The sequence below is a fragment of the Desmodus rotundus genome, chromosome 10, assembly GCF_022682495.2.
Source record: "Desmodus rotundus isolate HL8 chromosome 10, HLdesRot8A.1, whole genome shotgun sequence".
Taxonomy (NCBI): Eukaryota; Metazoa; Chordata; class Mammalia; order Chiroptera; family Phyllostomidae; genus Desmodus; species Desmodus rotundus.
In genome coordinates, this window is record NC_071396.1 from 64,458,164 (window position 1) to 64,480,245 (window position 22,082).

At 38.9% G+C, this 22,082-nt stretch overlaps 1 protein-coding gene across 1 annotated transcript in view; it reads left to right on the plus strand.

The window, feature by feature from the left end:
* Positions 1-22,082, plus strand: part of PIEZO2 (piezo type mechanosensitive ion channel component 2) — a 504,531-nt gene that overhangs the window by 73,054 nt on the left and 409,395 nt on the right. Inside the window, exon 2 of the mRNA XM_045187937.3 lies at positions 17,162-17,257. Within this exon, the coding sequence (XP_045043872.2) occupies positions 17,162-17,257 (96 nt within the window). The remainder of the gene's footprint in view (positions 1-17,161; positions 17,258-22,082) is intronic.

The following is a 22,082-nucleotide window of genomic DNA, read 5'->3' on the forward strand; positions in this document are numbered from 1 at the left end:
CAATCGAAGTGAATTACCTACATTGGTTGTTCTGGTATCAAGGTCATATACAATGGCTGTCATTATAGAACTTTCCTGTCCTCTGAGCCCCATTTGCACAATCTGTGAGAGCCCAGAGCTCTCTAAGGATGTTTTCTTCAAATTCCACAACTCGTCCTGCCTTGAGGCTTCCTACATTTGTGACCACTTCGGTCCTGCCTCATATCAAGTTGGTTGAAAAGTGCAGCTCCTGCAGGCGTGTGCCCCGTTGAGCCTTCCGTTGAGTTCTCCCTGTCCCAGGAGCACACCATGCCATGTCTTGCAGGACTTACACATCGGAGTGGCTTCACCTCCATGTTCTATTTCCTCTATTTCTGAAGCCCAGATGGCATTATCCCCCCACCCTGAGCATTTGTGCCCTTACCTCAATGGCCCGATATCTCTCATTCTAACCCTGAAATTTATTACAGAAAGTACTCAAACAAATATAATTCTCTTTCTAAGAGAAATGTTGCTCCTATCCACTAAATTAAATAAACATATTTCCATGTTGTAATAAAATATAATTAGTCAGCTTTTAGAGTAGCTGGTCATGAAATAAAGTGAAAACATAGACATCATTCTGCCATATAGTCTTCATCTGTAAAATGAACATATTCACTCTTGCTTAATTGAGAAGACTGTCCTTGTACCAGCTGATGGGGGAAAAAGTGATGTGGGATGGGCCTTCAGTGTGTGATTGTGTGGGTTGGCAGGGGCAGTGGGTTGCTGGGCTAAACCTGAGTGGGTTTTACAGAGTAAAGGTATTAATGGTCACCTAGTTAATTTCTGCGACAGACAGCATCACATCTGATTCACAGGAAGCTTCAAATTCATTCAGTCCAGTGTGTTTTGACATTCCTGCATCCTGGTGTATGTTTAATACAGATGCTAGGACCATATTGTGCTGTTTTTCCTTTGAAATGCCCCCATTATTGCAGTCTGGAAGAAACCTTAGGGGGAGGAGTTTGGGGGCTGTAGGGTGTATTTGTAAGGAAAACAAAAAAGAAGGCTGGAGTTTGTGTTCCTTTAGTTTCTAGATTGTATTTCCAGGTAGTCTGCTATAAAACTTAACAGGTTCTAGATGATAGCTGAGAAAAATAACAACTTCAGTTCTTTTCTGAGAAAACAATAAGAATTATTTACTCTCTAGGATTCATTTGTGCCAAGGAAGGACTAATCAACTTAAAAATACAAAACAACCTCAAAATAGTGTACATTCAAAAAGAAATTAATTTTTGTCATCTATATTTTCCTTCCCTCAACCTCCTAAGTATGTTGTTAATATGAAGTTTTAATTGGATTTACTACATTAGTTCTTACTGATGAAGTGGTAGGATGTTACTTCATTGTTGGCCATGGTGTGATTGACCCCAAACAGTTTAAGTCTGGTTTTGAGAGGTTCCTTCCCATGTCTAGCTAAAGGAGAAATGGAGGAAAATTTATTCCTGTGTTGCTGAAGAGTGTTTTCTTTAAAGTATTCAAAGGGAACCTTCTGCTTACAATGCTCCCACTCCAGTCCTTCCTCTTCTCAGAGAAATTTATCTTCAGCCCCACCCCCAATATAAACATCTGAACCCCACTCATAGCTCATGCCTTGGTGAGCACCGTCCCAGCTGGGAGCTCAGGTCCACTAGCAGAGAAGTGGCTCCAGAATGGCTTAGGAGGTCTGTGAAGTCCTTGCAACTCATCCCATGTGTCATTTTAGCACTTGGGGTTGCTCTAGCCTCTAGCTAGATAAACAATTTACACCTGGCTAATTCCTTTTTTTTTTTTTTTGTCAAGGAAATTTGAGGCTCAGGGTATTAATGGACTTGCTTATAGCAGATCTACTGGGATTAATATTTGGATTTCTTCTAGCTGCCTCCAATTAGAAGTCATGCCATGAGGCTCAATGTTCACTAAAGGACATTGGAAAGCATATTTTTCCTTTTTTGTGTGTGTAACATATAAGATTAATAAATATCTTACCAACCCCTGAAAGCTGACCAAAGCCTAATGGAGCCTCTGTGGTGAAGTAGAATTTGCATGGACTCCAGTTGTAAGAAGAATATGGTTAAGGCTTGGAGTTTAACTTCACACACTTTTTTCTTCCAAGAGAAGCTCCCTGGAGTTTAACTTCCTTGCGACAGAAAAGGTTCATAATTCAAGAGTCTCTCTTATTTCTTGTCTGTTTCTGAATGCTGAAGTGGAAACTATTACCTAAATATTATTTTTCCAACAGACACTTGCATGTCATTCCTTTTTAATAAGGTTTTGTAGCCATGTCATTATGCTAGCCAGATTGTGTATTGCAGAATAATGTATTCAGTGAAAGTTATTGAACATATACACCACTAGTCAGATATGATAGCCTTTCATGGACTTTCTGTTTTTGAGGGCAATAGAGGTTCATTCCTTTATATTAGTTTCCCAAAGACAATGATGGCAAAGCCCTATTCTTAAGGGGCTTACAGTCTAATCAAGGAAATAACATGTTTACACTTTGAAATACTACAAGGCTATGTGTAGTCATGTCATAAGAGTGATAAAGCCGAAATATTATGTGTACTCAGAAATGGAAGAGATTACTTTTTGTTAGATTTAATTTTATTTTAAAACAGAAAATGTTCACATACACATTATGAGAACCTTTAACATTATAATATGAAATGCTACTATTCTCCCTCCTTCAGTAAGAGCTGACCACTGTTCACAGCCTGATATGTTCTTACAGATGATTTCTGTGTGCATAAGAGAAGTAGCAGAGTGGAGTGGTTAAGAGTACAGACTCTGGAGTTAGCTTAACTGGGATTAAATTCCAGTTCCACCTTGATGCTGGACAAGTTGTTTACCATTTCTGAGCCTTGGTTTCCTGAAAATGGTGGCTATCATTAATATCTTCCTCATAGACCTGTTATGTTCTACAGTTTTATGACCTAATATATACTTTTTACTGATTGTGTTGTGAACACCTTTCAGTATACATTCACATGTGCAACAATCTCTCTTTCTGACTGTTGCACAGTTCCATGGTATGGAAATTCTTATTGAATTATTATTCCCTTATTGTTACACATGAACATTTTTATTCAGAAGAGATTACTTTTATTGGGGTGATGAGGATACAAACATTTGACTAGGTTGAAGGATGCTTAGGAATTTGGAATATGTTTTTGCATAGAGGGTATTGCAGACTGGCAAAGAAAGAGGCAGGGATTTATTTACTCTTTTGGTAAGTATTTACTGAATGCTTAGCTATGTGTAGAAATAGAAACAGGAAATAGAGTAGTGAACAGGACAGAGTCCTGTTCCAAAGGTGCGTAGGTCCTGGTGACATGCATGTTTAGAGAATGCCTAATAAGGGGATTTGGCTAGAAGGGAAGTGTGTTTAAGAAAGTGCATTGTCCATGTGTCCTTTATAGTAGTTCCTATAAACCCCTCTCCAATAAAAATTAAAAAAAAAAAAGAAAGTGCATTGTTGCTTGAGCTTTTTCAGAGGATAGGCCAAGAGTGGCAGGCTTCTGCAACATCCCTGTGCCTCGATGAAAATTTGCTAAGATTTGTGGAGGTCACCAAGCCTCTATAGAATTTTTATAGGAATCATCCAGCTTGGCTTCATAATGGCTCATGGTCATACTTATATTTTGGAGATAGACTAGGATAACAATTCAGTTTCACTTTTGAGGATTTGGGGGAAAGTTTTGACACTTTATGGATCATCTAGTAAGTAGAGAACATAACAGGGAGTTGGAAAAAGGGAGATATCATTTATGCCTAGGAGATCTGAGACTTTTTTTTATCTATTGACCAAAAAGCAAACACTCAGGTTGAAGCCGTGAGCTGATGAAAACACCTATGGTAAGCTTAAACATGTTGCTGGAATAGTTACTCTAATTCTCACTAGCAATTTTAAAACTACCTTAATTTTATAAGACTGGAGAATGTAGTATATTTTTGAAAAGAAGGGTAGTAATACTAAGAGCAGAAGTCTGAGAGGCCCAGGGAGTGGGATGCAGTTAAATGAGCAAGCCTAAATGTCTCTTTTGTCTGTTCATTGCACGGATTCTTTTGTACCCCACTGCATTCTCAGTAACACAAACTTGTGTGTAATTAACATTTAAAGTGATGAGGAAAAATACTAAACGCCAGGTCAAAGACAGAGTAGCTTGAGACTGAGCAGAGAGATCTGGTGGAAGAGGCTAATTTTGAGGCATTGGTCCAATTCATTGCTATTTTGGATGCTCTGGGAGCAAGGATTTCACACTGTGTTCAGAGGCTGTTCCTCATTAGTGTGTTATCATAAGCACAAACCCCAGCATAATTTAAGGCTGAATTCATGCCATAAAAACATGTGTTTACATCTTAGCATTAACAATAGTTCCATATATGTAAGAGAAGAGGGCATTCTCAGGAAGAAGCAGGCAGGATGTCAAAGTAAATTTATCAAGATAGAAACAGTCACTTTAAATCAATTTAAGCTGTATTAGTTGTTAAAGAAGATACAACATTAGGCAGCATCATGTGCTGAAGATGGAAGAAATATGACTTCGTTAAAATTAGCTGAATTGATTTCTTTTCATGCTAATGCACACATGAGTCCAGGGAGAATGCTGCCAAGAATACGTAGAATATTCTAAAGCCTACAAAAAAATCTTCTTTTACTAAGTTCTTGAAGGAAGAAAACTGTGGCAGGTAGTAAATTAATCCTGTTATTAAAAAGCCACTGCTGCGTCTACACACGTCTGTCTCAAATTCCTTAGGAATGAGCTTGTGTGAGGTGCTTGAACATCAGGTGATAAAATAACATTGCAGCTGATTTATTTCTGAAAATTAAAATGATGTTTATTTTCCACATGTAACACAGTCCAGTAGTAAGTCCCAACTTATTTCAGGGTGAATTGTCTAAACTTGTTAATACTTAGTCATTTTGGCATATGAAGCCGTCAAGTTCCATGGTTTAACCCAACAGTTTAGAAATACTGATATCGACATAGATGGAAGGGTAATTTTCCAAATTTGAAATCTTGATGGATCTATTAAAGTAAACTTGTGAAACAGAGTTTGGCATTAACAAATCTAAGCAGAAGTCCAGTAAGAAAGTTTGCTTTGTTATTAGGGTCCTAAGCACTTAGGTTTTTCAGAGGACTGATGATGAAAGAAATCAAACTACAGTGAACGTCTCATAGCATAGAATTTATATACAGGGTGGGGCAAAAGTAGTCTCTTACAGTTGTAAGTACACAAAATACAGTTTATTCATACATTATCATTTATTAATAATTGTATTATTTTCCATATAAACAACTGTAAACCTACTTTTCCCTACCCTGTATATTAGGAAGGTAAAATTACTCTTTGGAAAAGTTACGGAAAAGTGATGTCAACTTAAAAAATAGAGTTAATAAAGATAATTAAAAATCAAAAACTGGAATTAAAAAAGGTTAGTATAAAATTAAATGTGAGTAATAAACAACCTTCTTACTTTAAAAATAACACTCTTATTTAGAAAAGTAAGTTTTAAATTCTTAAAGATTAATTGCTGTTTACACACTAAGGTTAATTGCAATTAATTAAAAATACTGAAAGATTATCTATATTCTGCTAATAATGGACTACTAGAGAGATATAGTGATCCATAGTTTTATAAATTGTTGAATTATAACAAAGTGAATTAAGCCTAAGTTAAAAAGTCCCTTCCACACATGAGAACAAATGTATATATGAAGGGTGGCGAGTGACTTTAAATCAGTAAACACCATGACACAAACCTAAGCAAGCTAGTGAGACCTTAACTTTCAGTCTCCCGGTCTACAAATACTAACTCTCCTCTTCAGTAAATAAGAGAGTTATTAAGATGGATGGGCAAATAAATAATGTTAATGTTTGACCTTTTCTCAGCATTCTCTCATCTTATTCATCACAATGGTAAGAGAGCAAGTTTTATTGTGGATAGCTTAGGAACTGTGGATTTAAAAGCAGCATTCTTCATACTCATAATGAAATAGATCTGATTTCTAATTTGTGTTTTTCAGATAGCTTGACAAATCATCTATGAGCATAGAAGCTTTATTTTCTCATTTGCAATCAAGAGAGAATGTCCATGTTGTTATTCTCCTGGACCAGAGGGCTGGTTTCATAGCATGAAACATGAGCGTGATTAAGCTGGAGCATAAGGATATGTGTTTTAAACACAACTTTCCTACACTTGTAAAATGATGAATGACATATTAAAAGATACTTTCAATGGAGGAAAAAGCACTGTATTCTTCCTGTAAAATTTATTTTATGCAAACCATGCAATTAATCAAGATGAGTTTAAAAAGCTCAATTTGGGGGGAGGGAGATGGGTTTGGATGGGGCGGGGTGGAGGGGTGGGGAGAAAATGCAGACAACTGTAATTGAATAACAATAAAACTTTTTTAAAAAGCTCAATTAAATGGTTAATAATATTCAATTTGACATACATATATTAAATTAATTAAAAATAAAAACTGGAACCTTACCTTTTTATAGTGATTAAAAAGGGAACAAAATTTTAAACTCACTTTGCCAGCCCCCTATAGGTAGCATTCCAGAATGTTTGGCAAAATAGAACACTCAGGCTTTTATCCTTTACATGTAAGATTGCTTTCACCTGGTTTTTCCTTCGATTGGCTTAACGTTTTTAGTAAACTGAGCAATGGATATGATTTTTTGCTAATATAATTTGATTCTCAATCTTTGTAATCTACCCACTGTAAAAGTCTTTTTCCCCCCTTGAAGCTTTACTCTAAAATTACATTCTTTTAACCAACTTCTTAATGAAACTAATGTGCAATACAACCTTGTCATTTCTTGAAGTGTAAGAAATATATGACTGGATTCAGTCTTATACATACAAACTTCCTAGAACAAAGTGAGCTTCCATACATATCTAAAAAAATGTAATGTTAAAATGTATGGACTATCTCTAAATATGAAAGCATATTACTTTTTTATTTAAAGAATATTTTTCTTAGCCTTTTTGAGTCCCAAATATATGACCATTCTTAGGATATGCATGAAGAACATAATGCAGGTGCTATCTAAGATTAAGTAGGTAAGCATATACCTTGTGTTTCTGAACAGCAGTGGGAGAGACTTTCTGGCATATCTTCCTTGAAGAAATAATCTTTGTAACCTTTTGAAGGAAGCACTAGGGACAAGACTTGCAGTGGATGTGGAGGTCAGAGATAGCTGAGAATGGAAAAGAACATTCTTGTGTTGACTGTGGGCTGTTCTAAAGCATCACTACTTGAGACATTTATAAATGTAACCGGAGGTAAAACACAGGCATCTATGGGGTGGGGGGTGGGGGACAGAGTACTTCACAAATAGACAATGAATCAGATGACATAACAGCCTTTTTCCTGACTCTTATTTCTTGTATAGTTTTACTTCCTTAGAAAAAAAATCGACAATTGTTTGATTTTCTTCCTGTTTGACTGTAAATACTTTGCAGCTGTTTTATTGTTGTTGGTGTTTTTTAAAATAAAATAATTGGAATTTTGAGAGGACATTCTTTTAAGAGCAATTAATTGGTTCAGAGTACAGGAGGAAAAAATATTAAAAGTATAAACAAAAATTTTCTAGAATGACTGAACTGACAGAACCATTTTGTTACTTGGTTTTGAAGTTGCTTATTCTGAATGATGTGTACCTACTGCTTTGGCAACTGTTAAAATAAACAAAGCTCCCTGAGGAAATAAAGATAATTTAGAATGTACTCAGTTGAAATGGAGGTTCTAAACTTTTAAGACACTGTCTCCCAGGCCATTAATAGTGAGATGTTGTTTGGCCTTGCTAAAGTGTATGAAGGAAGTAGGAGGTCACATCTTGCTAAAAATTCTGCTCTGAGAGCACTTACCTTTAATAACATAATCTAAAATTATTACCTTCAACTATTATGGAAGGCTAATTAAAGTGTAAAGTGTAATTAAAGTGCATAAACCTTTCCATGGTCATATTGTAGTAACAGGGAAGTTATTATATATGTATTGCAACATGAGTATTTTTTATAAGTGTTATATGGCTACCTTAACAATTTTGTATTTGCAAAAGATTTTTTCCCTTTCTATATTGATAAACTCTAAGTTGTCAAAGTCAAATCTACCATTCTTCCTACTTGAGAGTTTCTCCAAACCTACATGCCACCTTTTCACCTTTAGAGAATGAAATCCATTACATGAGCCCAGTTGTTTACAATTCAAATAGCAGCATTAATGTTGATAAAGTACTTCAGTGATGACTTGTCTCAGTTTGGAGTTGTGAGCTCTCTAGGCCTGGCACAGTCTTTTGTTTCGGAAATTACAACCAGCTATCGTCATCATTTAAGGGAAATTTCCATATAATTTTGGATGGCTAACCCAGGTAGGAATAATGGAAACTATAATGCATGTGCAGGTAAGAAAAATAATTTTTCCCTTTGAACACCTTGATCTGCATTTTTAAAAATTGTACTGTCAACAGTAAAATTCTTGAGGCAGAGGACATTGTCCTGGTGGCTTGACTATCCATAAGAAGTGTGGGGTACCAGGGAGTATTGTACCTCCAGAATCGGATAGCTCATTATGAAGAGTAATGAATAAGCAAGAAGTGTCTCTGGGTCCTGAACAAAAGGAAGCATCACACTTTGATAAAGGAGCAGTGCTATTTGCCTTCTAAAGCTTTTCTTGCTTGAATGTGCCTTATCGACAAGTTCAAAGGCACATTTTGCCCTAGAAGTGGTTAACTCACTTAGATATGGCATTCAAAATCCCCACATGCTCGGGTAATTCCTTAGTAGTAACTTCACACCTATGATAAAGCAGAGAATTCAACAATTTGTCCACTGTCACCAAATGGTATAATTTCAGATAAAAATAAATTAAGTTGGATTTTTAAAGGAGGCTTAAGTTTTTTAAACTTTGTATTAATCATCTATTGCTGCATACAAATTATCTAAACATTTTGTAGCTTAAAGCAACACTATTTCAGAGTTTCTGGGATTCAGAAATGGCTTGGGCTCTCTCACAGGCTGCATGCAGTCAAGGCCTTGGTTAGGGTACAGTCTTCTGAGGACCTGCTTCCAAGCTAACTCATGTCGCTGTTGGATGGCGAGGGCTGAGTACTGGCTAGAGACCTGTTTCTTGCCACATGAGCCTCTCCATTGGAAAACTCACAGCCTGGCAGCTGCCTTCTCTCAGAGTGAGCGAGAGGAGAGGCAGAAGGTCAGCAGGACAGATGCCACTGAGTGATATCCTGATACTTTGCTCATTAGTAGTGAGTCACTAGCTCCAGCCCACACTGAAGAGCAGAGATTACTCACCAGTATGGCAATCAGGAGAAAATTACTGGGGGCAATTTAAAGGCTGCCTACCACTGTGGGTCATTCTTGGACTTCTTTTAAGCTTCTGGACTTTGCTATAAATAATGGTAACTAAAGGTTGTGATGTAAGAAACCAAGAGTAGGCTCCTTTCTCCCTCCTTCAAAGTTAATCATCAGACATTTCCTCAGTATACACATTTCTACCATGCACAATATAAAACCTTACAGAAGAGGGTTATAAAACCAAAACAGCAAAACACATATAGAGTGTTTTTTGTCCTGTGGGAGGAAGGCATTGGCTCACTGAACCTTTGGCAGTTAACTGGAGATAAGGTAGACAGGTAAGGATGTGAAGCAGTGGTGAGGCCTTGAAACTTCCTGATGACAGGAGCTAGACTCCCAGGCTCAAACCTTAGTCCATTCCTTGGCTTTGCTTTCTCCTTGTGCCTGCTTTTTCATGTGTAAGAACAGAATAAAATAGTATCTGTAAGGGGAATACAGTAATACTATGAGTTAATATATGTGAAGTGCACAGATCAGGGTTTTACCCATAGCAAGCACTTTGGTGTAAGTCATTAGTGATATAAAGCCACAGCAAATAAGTGCACTGTGAATGCTATTTCAAGTGATGCAATTACACAAGTGCTACTTTTCTCTTTACCCAGAAATACAAAGAATTAGGTTATTTTGCTCCACAATATAAATCAATATTAAAAAACACTTAGGGCTATAAACAAAGAAACATTCCTTGATTAAACGGTTATTTTAGGCAATGTCAATTGTGATGTTTCTATGCTCCTAACAATGCTGTACACCTGAATAGTCTAATTTCATTTTTAGATACTCTCTCATCTTTTTCATTTCATTTATTTATTCAGTATTGATCCTTTCATGAGCATGAGCACCTCCTGGACACAGGGCACTGGACATAACAGACATAAGCATAGACATAAACATGAGACACTGAGTGAGGGGTGTCCTGGAAGAGGCACCACAGAGAGAAATGCACTTCTCCTCAGGGGAGGTCATGGACATGAACAACTTCCCTAAAGGGAAATGTGTTAGCTGTGTGGGAATATGCCTGATGGAGGAAAGACAGGAAGATATTCTACTGGGAGGGAGGGAATTGTGCCTGCCCTGTCTGAAGTCAGGAAGCAGCCAAGCATATGGAAGATGCTGGTTGTTGAGTTGGGCAACAGCACAGAGCACAGAATGTGCACTGGTGGAACTGAAGCTGCAAGGATAGGCAGGTCCATGACCTTGAACTGAGGGTAAGAATCATCACTTGATTGACATCTGAGAGGGAAAGCCACAATCCTCTGATCCCTTGCAAGGCCTGCATGATCTGGCCCAATACAGGACTTGGCTGCATACTGGGCCACCCATAGGCTGTCTTGGGCAGGTCAGACAGGCCAGCTCTGCTTCTGCTCTAGGGCCTTGACTTGAGCCACTCACTCTGGCTTTTGCTTTGAAGTCTATTTTGTCTGATATAAATATTGCTACCCCATCTTTCCTTTTGTGTCTGTTTGCTTGGAAATTTTTTTCCGTTCCTTCTCTTTCAAACTGTGTAGATCTTTTGTTCTGAGGTGGGTCTCTTATAGACAGCATACATGTGGGTCATGTTTTCTTATTTATTCAGCTACCCTTTGTCTTTTGATTGGAACATTTAATCCATTTATGGGTAAGGTTATTTGATAACTACTTATTTATTGCTATTTTTATCATACCTATCTTCCTTTCTCTTATCTTTACACATTTCTTCTCCTTTTTATAGGAGTCCCTTTAGCATCTCTTGCAGTGCAGACTTGGTGGAGATGTACTCTTTATACTTCTTTTGTCTGGGAAGCTCTTTATTTGCCTTCCATTTTATTTATTTATTTTTTTAATATCTCTTATTGATTATGCTATTACAGTTGTCCAATTTTTTCTCCCCTTTATTCTGCTCCACCCTGTACTGCCCCTCCCACCAGCATTTCCCCAGCTTAGTTCATGTCCATGAGTCATACATATAAGTTCTTTGGCTTCTCTATTTCCCATACAATTCTTAACCCCACCCCCCGTCTATTTTGTACCTACCAATTTATGCTTTTTAGTCCCTGTACATTTCCCCCTATTCTCCCCGCTCCCCACCCCCTACTGATAACTATCCTTGTGACCTCCATTTCTATGAATCTGTTTGTGTTCTAGTTGTTTAGTTTGTTTTTGGTTTTTTAGGTTTGGTTGTTGATAGTTGCGAGTTTGTGGTCATTTTCCTGTTCATATTTTTTTTATCTTCTTTTTCTTAGATAAGTCCCTTTAACATTTCATATAATAAGGGCTTGGTGATGATGAACTCCTTTAACTTGACCTTTTCTGGGAAGGACTTTACCTGCCCTTCCTTTCTAAATGATAGCTTTACTGGAAGAGTAATCTTGGATGTAGGTCCTTGCCTTTCATGACTTGCAATACTTCTTTCCAGCCCCTCTTGCCTGTAAGGTTTCTTTTGAGACATCAGCTGATACTCTTATGGGAACTCCTTTGTAGGTAACTGTCTCCTTTTCTCTTGCTGCTTTTAAGATTCTCTCCTTATCTTTAATCTTGGGTAATGTAATTACGATGTGCCTGGTTGTCTGCTTCCTTGGGTCCAACATCTTTGGGACTCTGATGTTCCTGGACTTCCTGGAAGTCTATTTCCTTGGCCAGATTGGGGAAGTTATCTTTCATTATTTTTTCCAATAAGTTTTCATTTTCTTGCTCTTCCTTTTCTTCTTCTGGCACCCCTATGATTCAGATGATGAAATGTTTCAAGATGTCCTGGAGGTTTCTAAGCCTCCCCTCATTTTTTTGAATTCTTGTTTCTTCATTCTGTTCTGGTTGAATGTTTATTTCTTCCTTCTGATCCAAACTGTTGATTTGAATCCCAGTTTCCTTACGATCACTGTTTGTTCCCTATACATTTTCTCTTATTTCCATTTTCATAGCTTTCACTTTTTCCTCTGTTTTGTTCCCATACTCAACCAATTCTGTGAGCATCTTGATTACCAGTGCTTTGAACTGTGCATCTTATAGGTTCGCTATCTCTTTGTTGCTTAGTTGTATCATTTCTGGAGCTTTGATTTGTGCTTTCATTTGGGCCATAACTTTTTGTCTTGGTATGCCTGTTACATTTAAGGGGCAGAGCCTTAGGTATTCACCATAGTGGGGCAACCCAGTAGCTTTGTTGTGGCACTGTATATGGAGGAGGGGTCCAAGAGGGAACAATGTCACTTGCTCAGCTCTCAGCTGGCTTTCAGTCACTTCCTCTGCTACCAACAACCATTTGGGACCTTCTGGTGCTGATTCCCGGGTGGGTGGTTTTGTGTACATTCTAGGACTCTGTGGGACTCTCCAACGAACTCTCCTGTGAGGCTGGGAGTTCCTCTTGTTGCCACAACCCCCACAGTTTTTTTCAGTCAGAGGTTTTGAGGCTTTATTTCACTGCACTGGAATGCTAGGTTGCAAGGTCTGTCTAACTCCCCAGTTGTTCCTCCTGGTTTATCTGCACACAAACATGGGACCACTCACTCCACCAGCTGCTGCCTTGCCATGAGTCCTCTCCACCCCTGGCTGCCTGTTTCTGCCCCTCCTATTGGTCTGGATGAATGTTTCTTCTTTAACTCCTTGGTTGTTGGACTTCCATACAGTTTGATTTTCTGGCATTTGTGGTTGTTTTTTGTTTTTAAATTTGTTGTTGTACTTCTTTGGGTTGTTCAAGGAGGCAAAGTGTATCTACCTACATCTCCATCTTGTCCATAAGTTCTCCTTCCATTTTAAATGAGAGCCTTGCTGGATAGAGTAGTCTTGGTTGTAGGTTCTTGCTTTTCATTACTTGGAATATTTCATGCCAGTCCCTTCTGGAGCCCCCCCCTTGTATGTTACTAGCTATTTCCCCTTTGCTGCCTTTAAGAATCTCTCTTTGTCTTTAAAATTTGCCATTTTAATATTGATGTGTCTTGTAGTTGGCCTCTTTGAGTTCATCTTGACTAGGACCCTCTGTGCTTCCTGAATTTACATGATTTTTTTCCTTTACCATTTAGGGAAGTTTTCTGCCATAATTTTTTTTCAAACACGTTTTCTATTTCTTATTCCTTTTCTTCTCCTTCTGATATTCTTATGATGTGAGTGTTGTTACATTTCACATTGTACTGAAGCTCCCTTAAACTGTCCCCATTCTTTTTGAGTCTTTTTTCATTTTGTTGCTCTGACTGGGTATTTCTTTCTACCTTGTCTTCCAGCTTGCTGATTCAGTCCTCTGCTTCATCTAGCCTGCTTTTAATTCCTTCTAATGCATATTTCATTTCAGATAATGTATTCTTCATTTCTTCCTGGATCTTATTGATAGTTTCTATGTCCTTTTTTATGGTGCTGTAGTTCCCACTAAGTTCCCTGTAGTTGTCACTGAGTTCCTTGAACATCCTTATAACCATTATTTTGAATTCTATGTCTGATGGATTTCTTGCCTCAATTTCATTTAGCTCTTTTTCTGGGGAATCCTCCTTTCCATTCATTTGGGGGTTATTTCTTTGTCTCCCCATTTTAAGTAACTCTTTTTGTTTGTTTTTGCATCTTAGGTTGCTTTGCTTTGCCTGCCTTTCCTTGTTCAGTAGACTTCCATGGTAGGAGTCTGTAGGACTCAGTGGTCTGTATGCTCTAGGTTTGGCCCTTATTCAGTTTATGTGGGCTCTCTTGTTGTACTTGGGCTTTGATTATTGATGGCTCATTTATTGTTGGGTTCTCCCCTTTGGCTGGAGTCACAACCCTGCCATGTCTTATATGCAGTTGTACAGGTGCTGCTTAGCAAAGCAGTACTACCCAGAAAGACAAAACCCATGCCAACAAAAATACCCCCTTCCACATCAGCAATATCAACAGTAATTGAGCAAAGATGAATAAAGTTAGAGATTAAAAATATTATGATAAGAAAAAAAGAATATGAGATCACTAAAGGAGAGAAAAATGATTTTGAGCAGGAATAAGGAGGAGAAATAATAAGATTATGGAATAGAATCAAGGCAAAGAAAGGGAGGAAATAAAATTTAAACTGTAAGTAAAACAGGGAGGGGAAATGGCAAAATGGAGTAAGAAAAGGAAAAAGTATAACATGAGGTTTGAAATAAAATTTAAAAAGTAGTATACCAAAGGGAACAAAATTACAGAAAAATCACAACAGGTCAATATCAATGACAGCTGAGCCAAGATTAATAAAGGTGGAAAGAGAATAAGAATATTATACAAAAAAGAAAAGAGCATATGAGATGTCTATAGTAAGGAAAAATGATTTTTCAAATAAAAAATGATTTTGAGAGGATAGAAGGAAGAGAAATAATGAGAATAAGGAATAGAATACAGGCTAAGGAGAGGAAAAAAAATAAAATTCTAACTCAAATAAGCATAGGTAAGAGGAAGGCAAAATGGAAGACAAAAAGAGAGCAACTATGAAGTTTTAATTTAAAAAATAGTGAACAAATAGGAATTCAGTTGAAGAAGAACAGCAATAACCATAATATCTATGCCAAACAAGTCACAATTATAAAGGTAGAAAGAAAATAAGAATATTATAAGAAAGGGAAAAAGAATGAGAGCTGACTAAAGGAAAGAAGAATGATTTTGAGAGGATAGAAGGAGAAATAGTAGGAGTAAGGAATAGAAACAAGGAGTAGCATGGAGAAAAATAAGATTCACAATGAAAATAAGGAAGGGCAGGAAAAAGGCAAAATGGAGTAAGACAAGGGAAGGTACCATGTGAGATTTGGAATAGAAATAAAATAAAAAATACTATAAAAATCTAAAGAAAAAGAATAAGAAATAAAAGACAAGAATAGTGAATTAGTTGGAATACAATTGATGCAAAAGAAGTGTTAAAAGGGTATGCAAAAGAAAAAAAAAAACAAATTCTGAAGATCAACGAAGTGGGATTCATCTCAGCAGAGTTTGGTGTTTGCCTTCTGTCTTCTCTTTCTGGGTCCGCCTCTGGTTTTTTTAATCAGATGAAGGTCTTGGGATGGGTCTTCCAAGTTCTGGCAGCTCCACCTGTATGACTGACATTCACCTACCTCTAGATGGGACATCTATTGTGATTGGAAGGGTGGAGCCCCAGGGTATCCCCTGGAGTAGTTCAGTCTTCTGTTAAACTTGTGGGTATGTTCCCCCTGCCCCTGCACCACCTGTCTTGGTCTGTACCAGTTTATTTCCAATAATGCATAGTTTCTGATGAACTAGCTGTCTGTTTCAAGAGAGGGGATGATCTGTGCAAGAGGGTCAGCTCTTTCCTGGTTGGTGCTGATGGCATCTCTCTGTGCTAGCTGAGTCTGGGCAGGGCCCTGATTCCCTCTTGCTGCATCAATTTCTGGTCTCCTTGCTTGCTGGCCTCAGTAGAATAAGGCACTAGGAACCAGTGTATTTTGTTTCACTGAGAGAAGTTCAAAATGGGCCCATTAGGTGTTTCTCTTTCTGTCTTTCTCTTGTGAATATGGACCTTGCAGGGTCTCCTGCTTGAAGTCCTGCAGGGAGGTGGGGACTGAGTGTCTGCTTCCCTTCCCAGAGGTTCAATCTCCCCATGGGAAGGTGGCTTTGTATGGCAGTAAATAATCTCAGGTGCTCTACTCCTGCCCATCCAGTTCCCAGCCCATTGTCCTCACAGCAGATGCAATTCCGAAGCCTTCACTCTATGCAGCCTCTGGCCTGCTAGGTACTCTGGCCAGGCTGGGGCCAAGAAATCTCTTTGCTGTGCACCTTTCTGATTTCTCTGCCCAGCTGCACTCAGTGAGAGTATACCACACCCTCAATCCTTTCCCTTTGCTAGCAGGGCAGCTGCACATGGGGTCTCTGTCTAACATGCCTCAGCTCCCCTTTTAAAAAGTTTCTCTGGGGACTCCCGCTGTAGCACTGAGTCACTGTCTGGCTTTCCTCACACACCACCTCTCCAAAAAGCCAAAAGTCTCTCCTAGTCATGGCTGGCCATGGCCAGTCTCTGCCTGACCCAGGTGCAAAAGATTCCTCTCTCTCTCTGCCACTCTCCTGGTTGGCATTTGCCACTGCAGTTATGGGTATGCTGCTTGTTATGTGTGTGTGTAGCCTGGATCTCCCCAAATTTCTGTATCCAAGCCACTCTTGGCCCAGGTCTGGGGGTTCTCTACACTTGGATGGGAAGGAGCTGCAGAGCTGTGATCCTGACCAGGGTCTCTGTGCCTGCAGGTGCCCCTCCTGGGGTACTTTTTACCTCCCATTGTGAAGTATCTTCTGTACTCTTTGGCTTCCAAACTTCATATCAGCTAAGATTCTGTTGAATGATCAGTTTATTTTTCAGAAGATCAGTCAAGTATCTGAGTTGGGGGAAAGAGCAAGTGGACTCAGCTTCTGCCTACTTGGCTGCCATCTTCTCTCCTCAATACCTACTTATTTACTTACCAACAAATATTCTTCTTCTCTTTTATTTATCTTCACCGCTTTCTCTTCCATTGAAAACCTTACCTGATAACTCAAATCCTCACTAATCCCATTGCCTTCTATTTTTCTGTAGCAATTTTAATTTTCCTACTTAATTTATGACTTATCTATGACCTGCCTTCATTAAGATATATTGGTGTTGCTATCTTGGTTAGATTTTAAGAGCAGAGATCATGCATTTTAATTCTCCATTTTTCATCACCCTCAACATATTGATGAACACAGAATAAATGCTCAATTTTTACTTCCTCATTGACATACATACTTAGCTTGATCCAGTGACACTGGATGGTATCACCATACAGTTGCATGTATCTTGTTAGCCTACCTAATTAATGTGTTTTTTCCTCTTTTCTGTCTTCTCACCCATAGCATGTGCGTTCCGGTACAATGGACTCTCCTTCGTCTACCTCATCTACCTCTTACTCATCCCTCTGTTCTCAGAGCCAACAAGAGCAACGATGCAAGGTAAGAGACAGTTACCATTCTGTGCTAGTCTGAATGCATTTTCTGAGCTCTCTGGACTTGTCTTTATCTAATGGGATAGATGCCATCTGTGTAGCAAGCTGGTCCACTGGGGACCGGGTGTCAAATATGTGAACAGCTGCATCAAGCGCAGTAGTGTGGAACATGTTGCTGATAAATGTCACTTACATAGCTAATATCCCATGCAAGTTCCATATTATCTCTAGATTAGTAAGCTTGCAATACATCTGGAATGTTTTGGCTGGTTAAGACAAACTCAATGTATTTTCAATGAAATAAGGCAGATGACATGACAAGATTGGCACATGATTTGCATGGTGTATTGCTGGGGAGAATGTGGTGGCAAGTAGAAAAGGGGAAGTCTTACGCTTCTAAGCCACCTAGCAGAACTGGGTAGGAAGCTGGGTCTTAGTCTTGACTTGTTCATACATCAATTGAAATCTCTTACATATGCTTCTTATCAAGTACTGTAAGTTATTTCAGTCTGAGGGATAGTTTCCCAAGCATATTACTCCAAAACTTTATATCCCTTTCCCATTGTTCAACAAGAACCTGAAGTTATAGAAGATTGACCATATCTCCTTAGGCCTGATTAGGGAGAATGGCCTGGTTTGTAAATTTATATATTTGAAGTTCCTCCATAATTATTAGAATTAAACCACAATGAGTTCACTTAGTAACTTGCTTTTCTAAACAATGCCATGATAAGAAATAAGGGCCATGCCAAATTATTTAGGTGAATGTGTATGTTTACATGAAAGAAAAAGGAAGCTGTTTGGCCCAATCTATGGTATGGTGGGAAAAAGCCATTGATAAAGGCTCCCAGTTCATAGTGATGCCTCCTCAGGAACAGAAGTAAGGACTTGAATGTCCGGAGCAGCAAATAATGATTCTATCTTTTCCATTCCTTCCCTTAACTATTATATTTACGTACATTTTATGATCATTCTTCTTAGTAGTTATGACTGTGGATGCTATGTTGATTTTTCTGCCTCAGGAAAAATCTAAACAATAGCTCTTCTAAATCACTAGCTCTTCTTAAATCCTTAATACATAAAGTTAAAGAGGGTTAGAGAAATGTGAGTTCATACAAATCCTCATTCAAACCCAAAATACATTGTTTATGTGACCCCCACTCACCTTAGTTTCTTTCCTAGAGGTCAATATAAACAAAGACATTTAAAAAGAATAGCTTCTGACCTCAGAACTAAGATTAAACATACAGCCAGCTCCTAATTTTGGCTTGGAACTCATGTTTCAAAGAAAGAAGGTTTCAGACACATTCAGAAGAAAGTTGTTTAAAGACAAGTACCTGTGTATGTTCAAATCAATTATCTATTGCTTTTATATCAAGGTACTTTATTGTTTTATCTGGAATCTGATAACTGGGATTTCCCCCTTTATTGTTAGGTGACAATGCCTGCTTTGCCTTCTTCACAGATAACCAGCTCTGCCCTCGGGCGGGTTGCCTCAGACTCTGTGGGAGTGGGATATGTACCTATGTCAGAAGTGCATGACAGTGGTCCCATCCTTTATGCCCAAGTCCATCAGGAACTGACATGGAACTCATAGTCCAAATGTAAAATCATGTGCAAAAAAGCAAATCCTCTCTGTGTAAAGAAATTTCCTGAATTAATAAACTATTATGAGGTCAGTGAGCAAGCAAAACATAGTAAGTACACAAATGTCTGTTGGTGCTGTTCCTAACAGGAGAGGAAGCAAGAACTGGGCTTGAAAGGGAAACCCAGACATCTTTTCAGTTACTATCTGGAAGTTGTGTTGTAATTATTTTCCTCTTTCTTACATTTTAATGCCAAGAAGCATGACTAGTATGCAACATAGCCTCATTTGTTTGTTTGTTTATGGAAATGCAGAGGGACTCTAGGAAAGGCTGTCTTGCCTATTATTTTTCTGAACATGTAGGAAGCACAAGCCAGGTGTTTCTAAGCCTGTGTTTTGAAATACCTTACATTGGGCATTTCTGGCAGTGCATGGTCAAGACCATCATTACAGCCTGTGTGGAGCAGACATACACAATGACAGATCTGGAGGAGTGACTGCAGTATGGCTTCTCAGGGAAATGCCAGCTCAAACACACTAAGACTTTGCAATTCACGTTCGTGAACATTTCTCATGAACTGATAAGAAAGCACATTGGCAAACTGAAAGAACTATTAGTAACCTTTGCACCACCTGCTCATAGGCAGTCTCTGCCTTAAAACAGCAAGCAAATTTGGTGTCCCCCAAGCTGCTCAGGCGTTTGTGCATGTCCACAGTATGATGTACTAATGAAGACTCCCCCTGAACTGAATGTGTGGTGCACATATATGAAAGTTACTCCCTGACCCTCTGCCCTCAATTTGATCTGTGGGATTTTTTTTCCTGTGTGGTTATTTTTCCTGAAGTATATCCACAGAGGGGCCCACTAGGTGGAGAAAGTCGGTGTCAGAACTGAGAAGGTGTATCTTTGGGATAGTTCTTGAGATGGCCTAAGTATGAAAACCCATTTTATCCACTGTGGTTGTTTTGGACAGAGATGTCCACTTTCTGTGATCTTGGGGCTGTCAGGAAGACACAGATCGCATGAGTATGACTGAAGTTTTTCCCATGCATGGAATTAGACACATTTGCTGTGTGGCTGGAAATGACTGTGTGGGAGATGGAGGAAGATCAGGAGCAGTTAGTTCTATGTTAAAATGTTATCAAGTTTAAAAAAGAATTTGAGTGATGACAATTGCTTGGGGGTTCAATACATTTAACTTACTTGTGAGTATCATCTGAATTGCTGAAGTTGAGAGTTGGAGGAACTTTCAGGAATTATTAAGCATATTCCATCAACCAGTGGTGGAGTCCCTTCTACAATGTTCAGGTTGGCTGGCTATGTAGTCTCTTCTTAAATACCACTGGTGGATGGAGCAACTTGTCTATCTGGGAAGTCTTACATAGTTCTTTCTTGATTAGACCTGAAATCCATCTCCTGGGAAATCTAAACCATTATTTCCAGCCCCAGGCTACAACAGAAGAGTTGACAGATTCTAAAAGATTGCTTTATAATAATATCAAGGGATTAATCAAAAGATAGGGAATCTAACTAAATGATTTTCTTTCATAAATCTAGGACTTTAAAATTCTCATTTTTCTATTTCAGATCTTCAAATGTGTAAATATCTCAGTAGGATGGTATCAATCAGGGCCCAACCTGAAGTCAGGAACCACTCTGGGTATTTTAAAAGGAGAAAATGTAATAGAGGGAATTGGTCACTAGAAGTTAGGAAAGAGCCAAGAAGTCAAAAAGAATATTGAGGAGACTTAGATAGCATAGTAGGAAGGTTGAGGAGGAACAAGAGGTGTTATGAGCAGAACTGAAAAACAAGGGCCATCCACTAGTTGCTAGAACCACAGGAGAAAGTTGGGAAATAGAACTTTGTAGATAGGCATTGACAGGTAGCCAGCTCTTAGTTATGTAAGCCAAATAAGACAGTTCCGTGTTAATTGTCAATAAACTGCACTTTCAAATGTGCAGTTTCAAATAAACATCACTTTCAAATGTCAGGAGGTGGGTAGCTGAGGTGATAATAGTTCCCTTTAGTCATCATGGGACAAAATATCCCTAGTTACTCAAAGGTGTGATTTTTCAACTGTTCCATTCAGACAGATTTCATCTGGAGGTTATTCCCACAGAGGGAAGAAATGCTATGTGCAGTGGGTGCTGAGTTATAAATTCAGAATTCCCCTTTCCAACCGATGCACCATTCCCAGCTGTCTGTGATTGTTCACAGCTGAATCCCTCCCTAGGAATCGGTGGTGGCTAAGGGAAGCTCCTGAGTGCATACACACACACAGGAGGAAAGCTATACCAATGATTATTCAACATGTGTGCAAAGGCCTCCAGTCTGGAAAATCTGCAGGGTTATGCTGCAGAGCACCCCATCAACTGAGGCTCCTGTTGTGAGAGCATCACAGTTTAATCTCTCCCTTCATGGAGTCCTACTGCTTTCACGCTGTGAAAGGTGTTATGGCCAAGAACCCTGCCCAATAAACCACCTGTCGTGTGAATTCACCTGAACCCATCTCAGTGTCTGTTTCTGGGGAACCAGACCTAGACTGGTCTGTACAGACAGGACCACTGCCTCAGACATCTGGTAAGATTGGGGAACACATATTGATGGAAGGCTAGGACTGAGGGGTCAGAGGATGGAGCATGGGTGGTGAGACAGTGATCCAGAAAGAGCCTCAACACACCTGTGTGAGGGTATGAACCCCTGCCAAGGACTGCAGTCAAGGTCAGTGGGCTGCAAGTCCTGTGTGTCCTTGCCGGAAACTACTTGACCCAAATGTCACTTCTTTTGATCAAGTTTTCCTCCTCTACAGATGGGGGACCCAAATTCCCCAGGATTACTAGACTTTGTGGGATCACAGGAGCAGATATGAATTTTAAACAAAATGTAAAATTATTACACAGTAGTTATTATTAGCTGTAAAAATGACGTCATTTTGAACTGGTATGTGCATACCTCTGCAGTCCCCTGCATGTTGAAGGCTTTTCCCAGATTCCAAATGGGTGGCCTCTCCTCTGAATTCAGATTTCTCTCAAGTGTCACCTCCTTAGAGGCAACCTCCCTAACTAAAACTGTCTTATCCCGATTCCCACCTTATTTTTTACACTATGAACCAGTGTTGCTTTTTCAGTATTTGTACCTACTTGAAATTATTTGTGTAATCAATCCATAGCAAAAGCTGGACTTGGGGGCTCCAGGCTCACAGCCATCCAAAGTCTCCCCGTGATTGCCCCTGCATACCTCCTTTG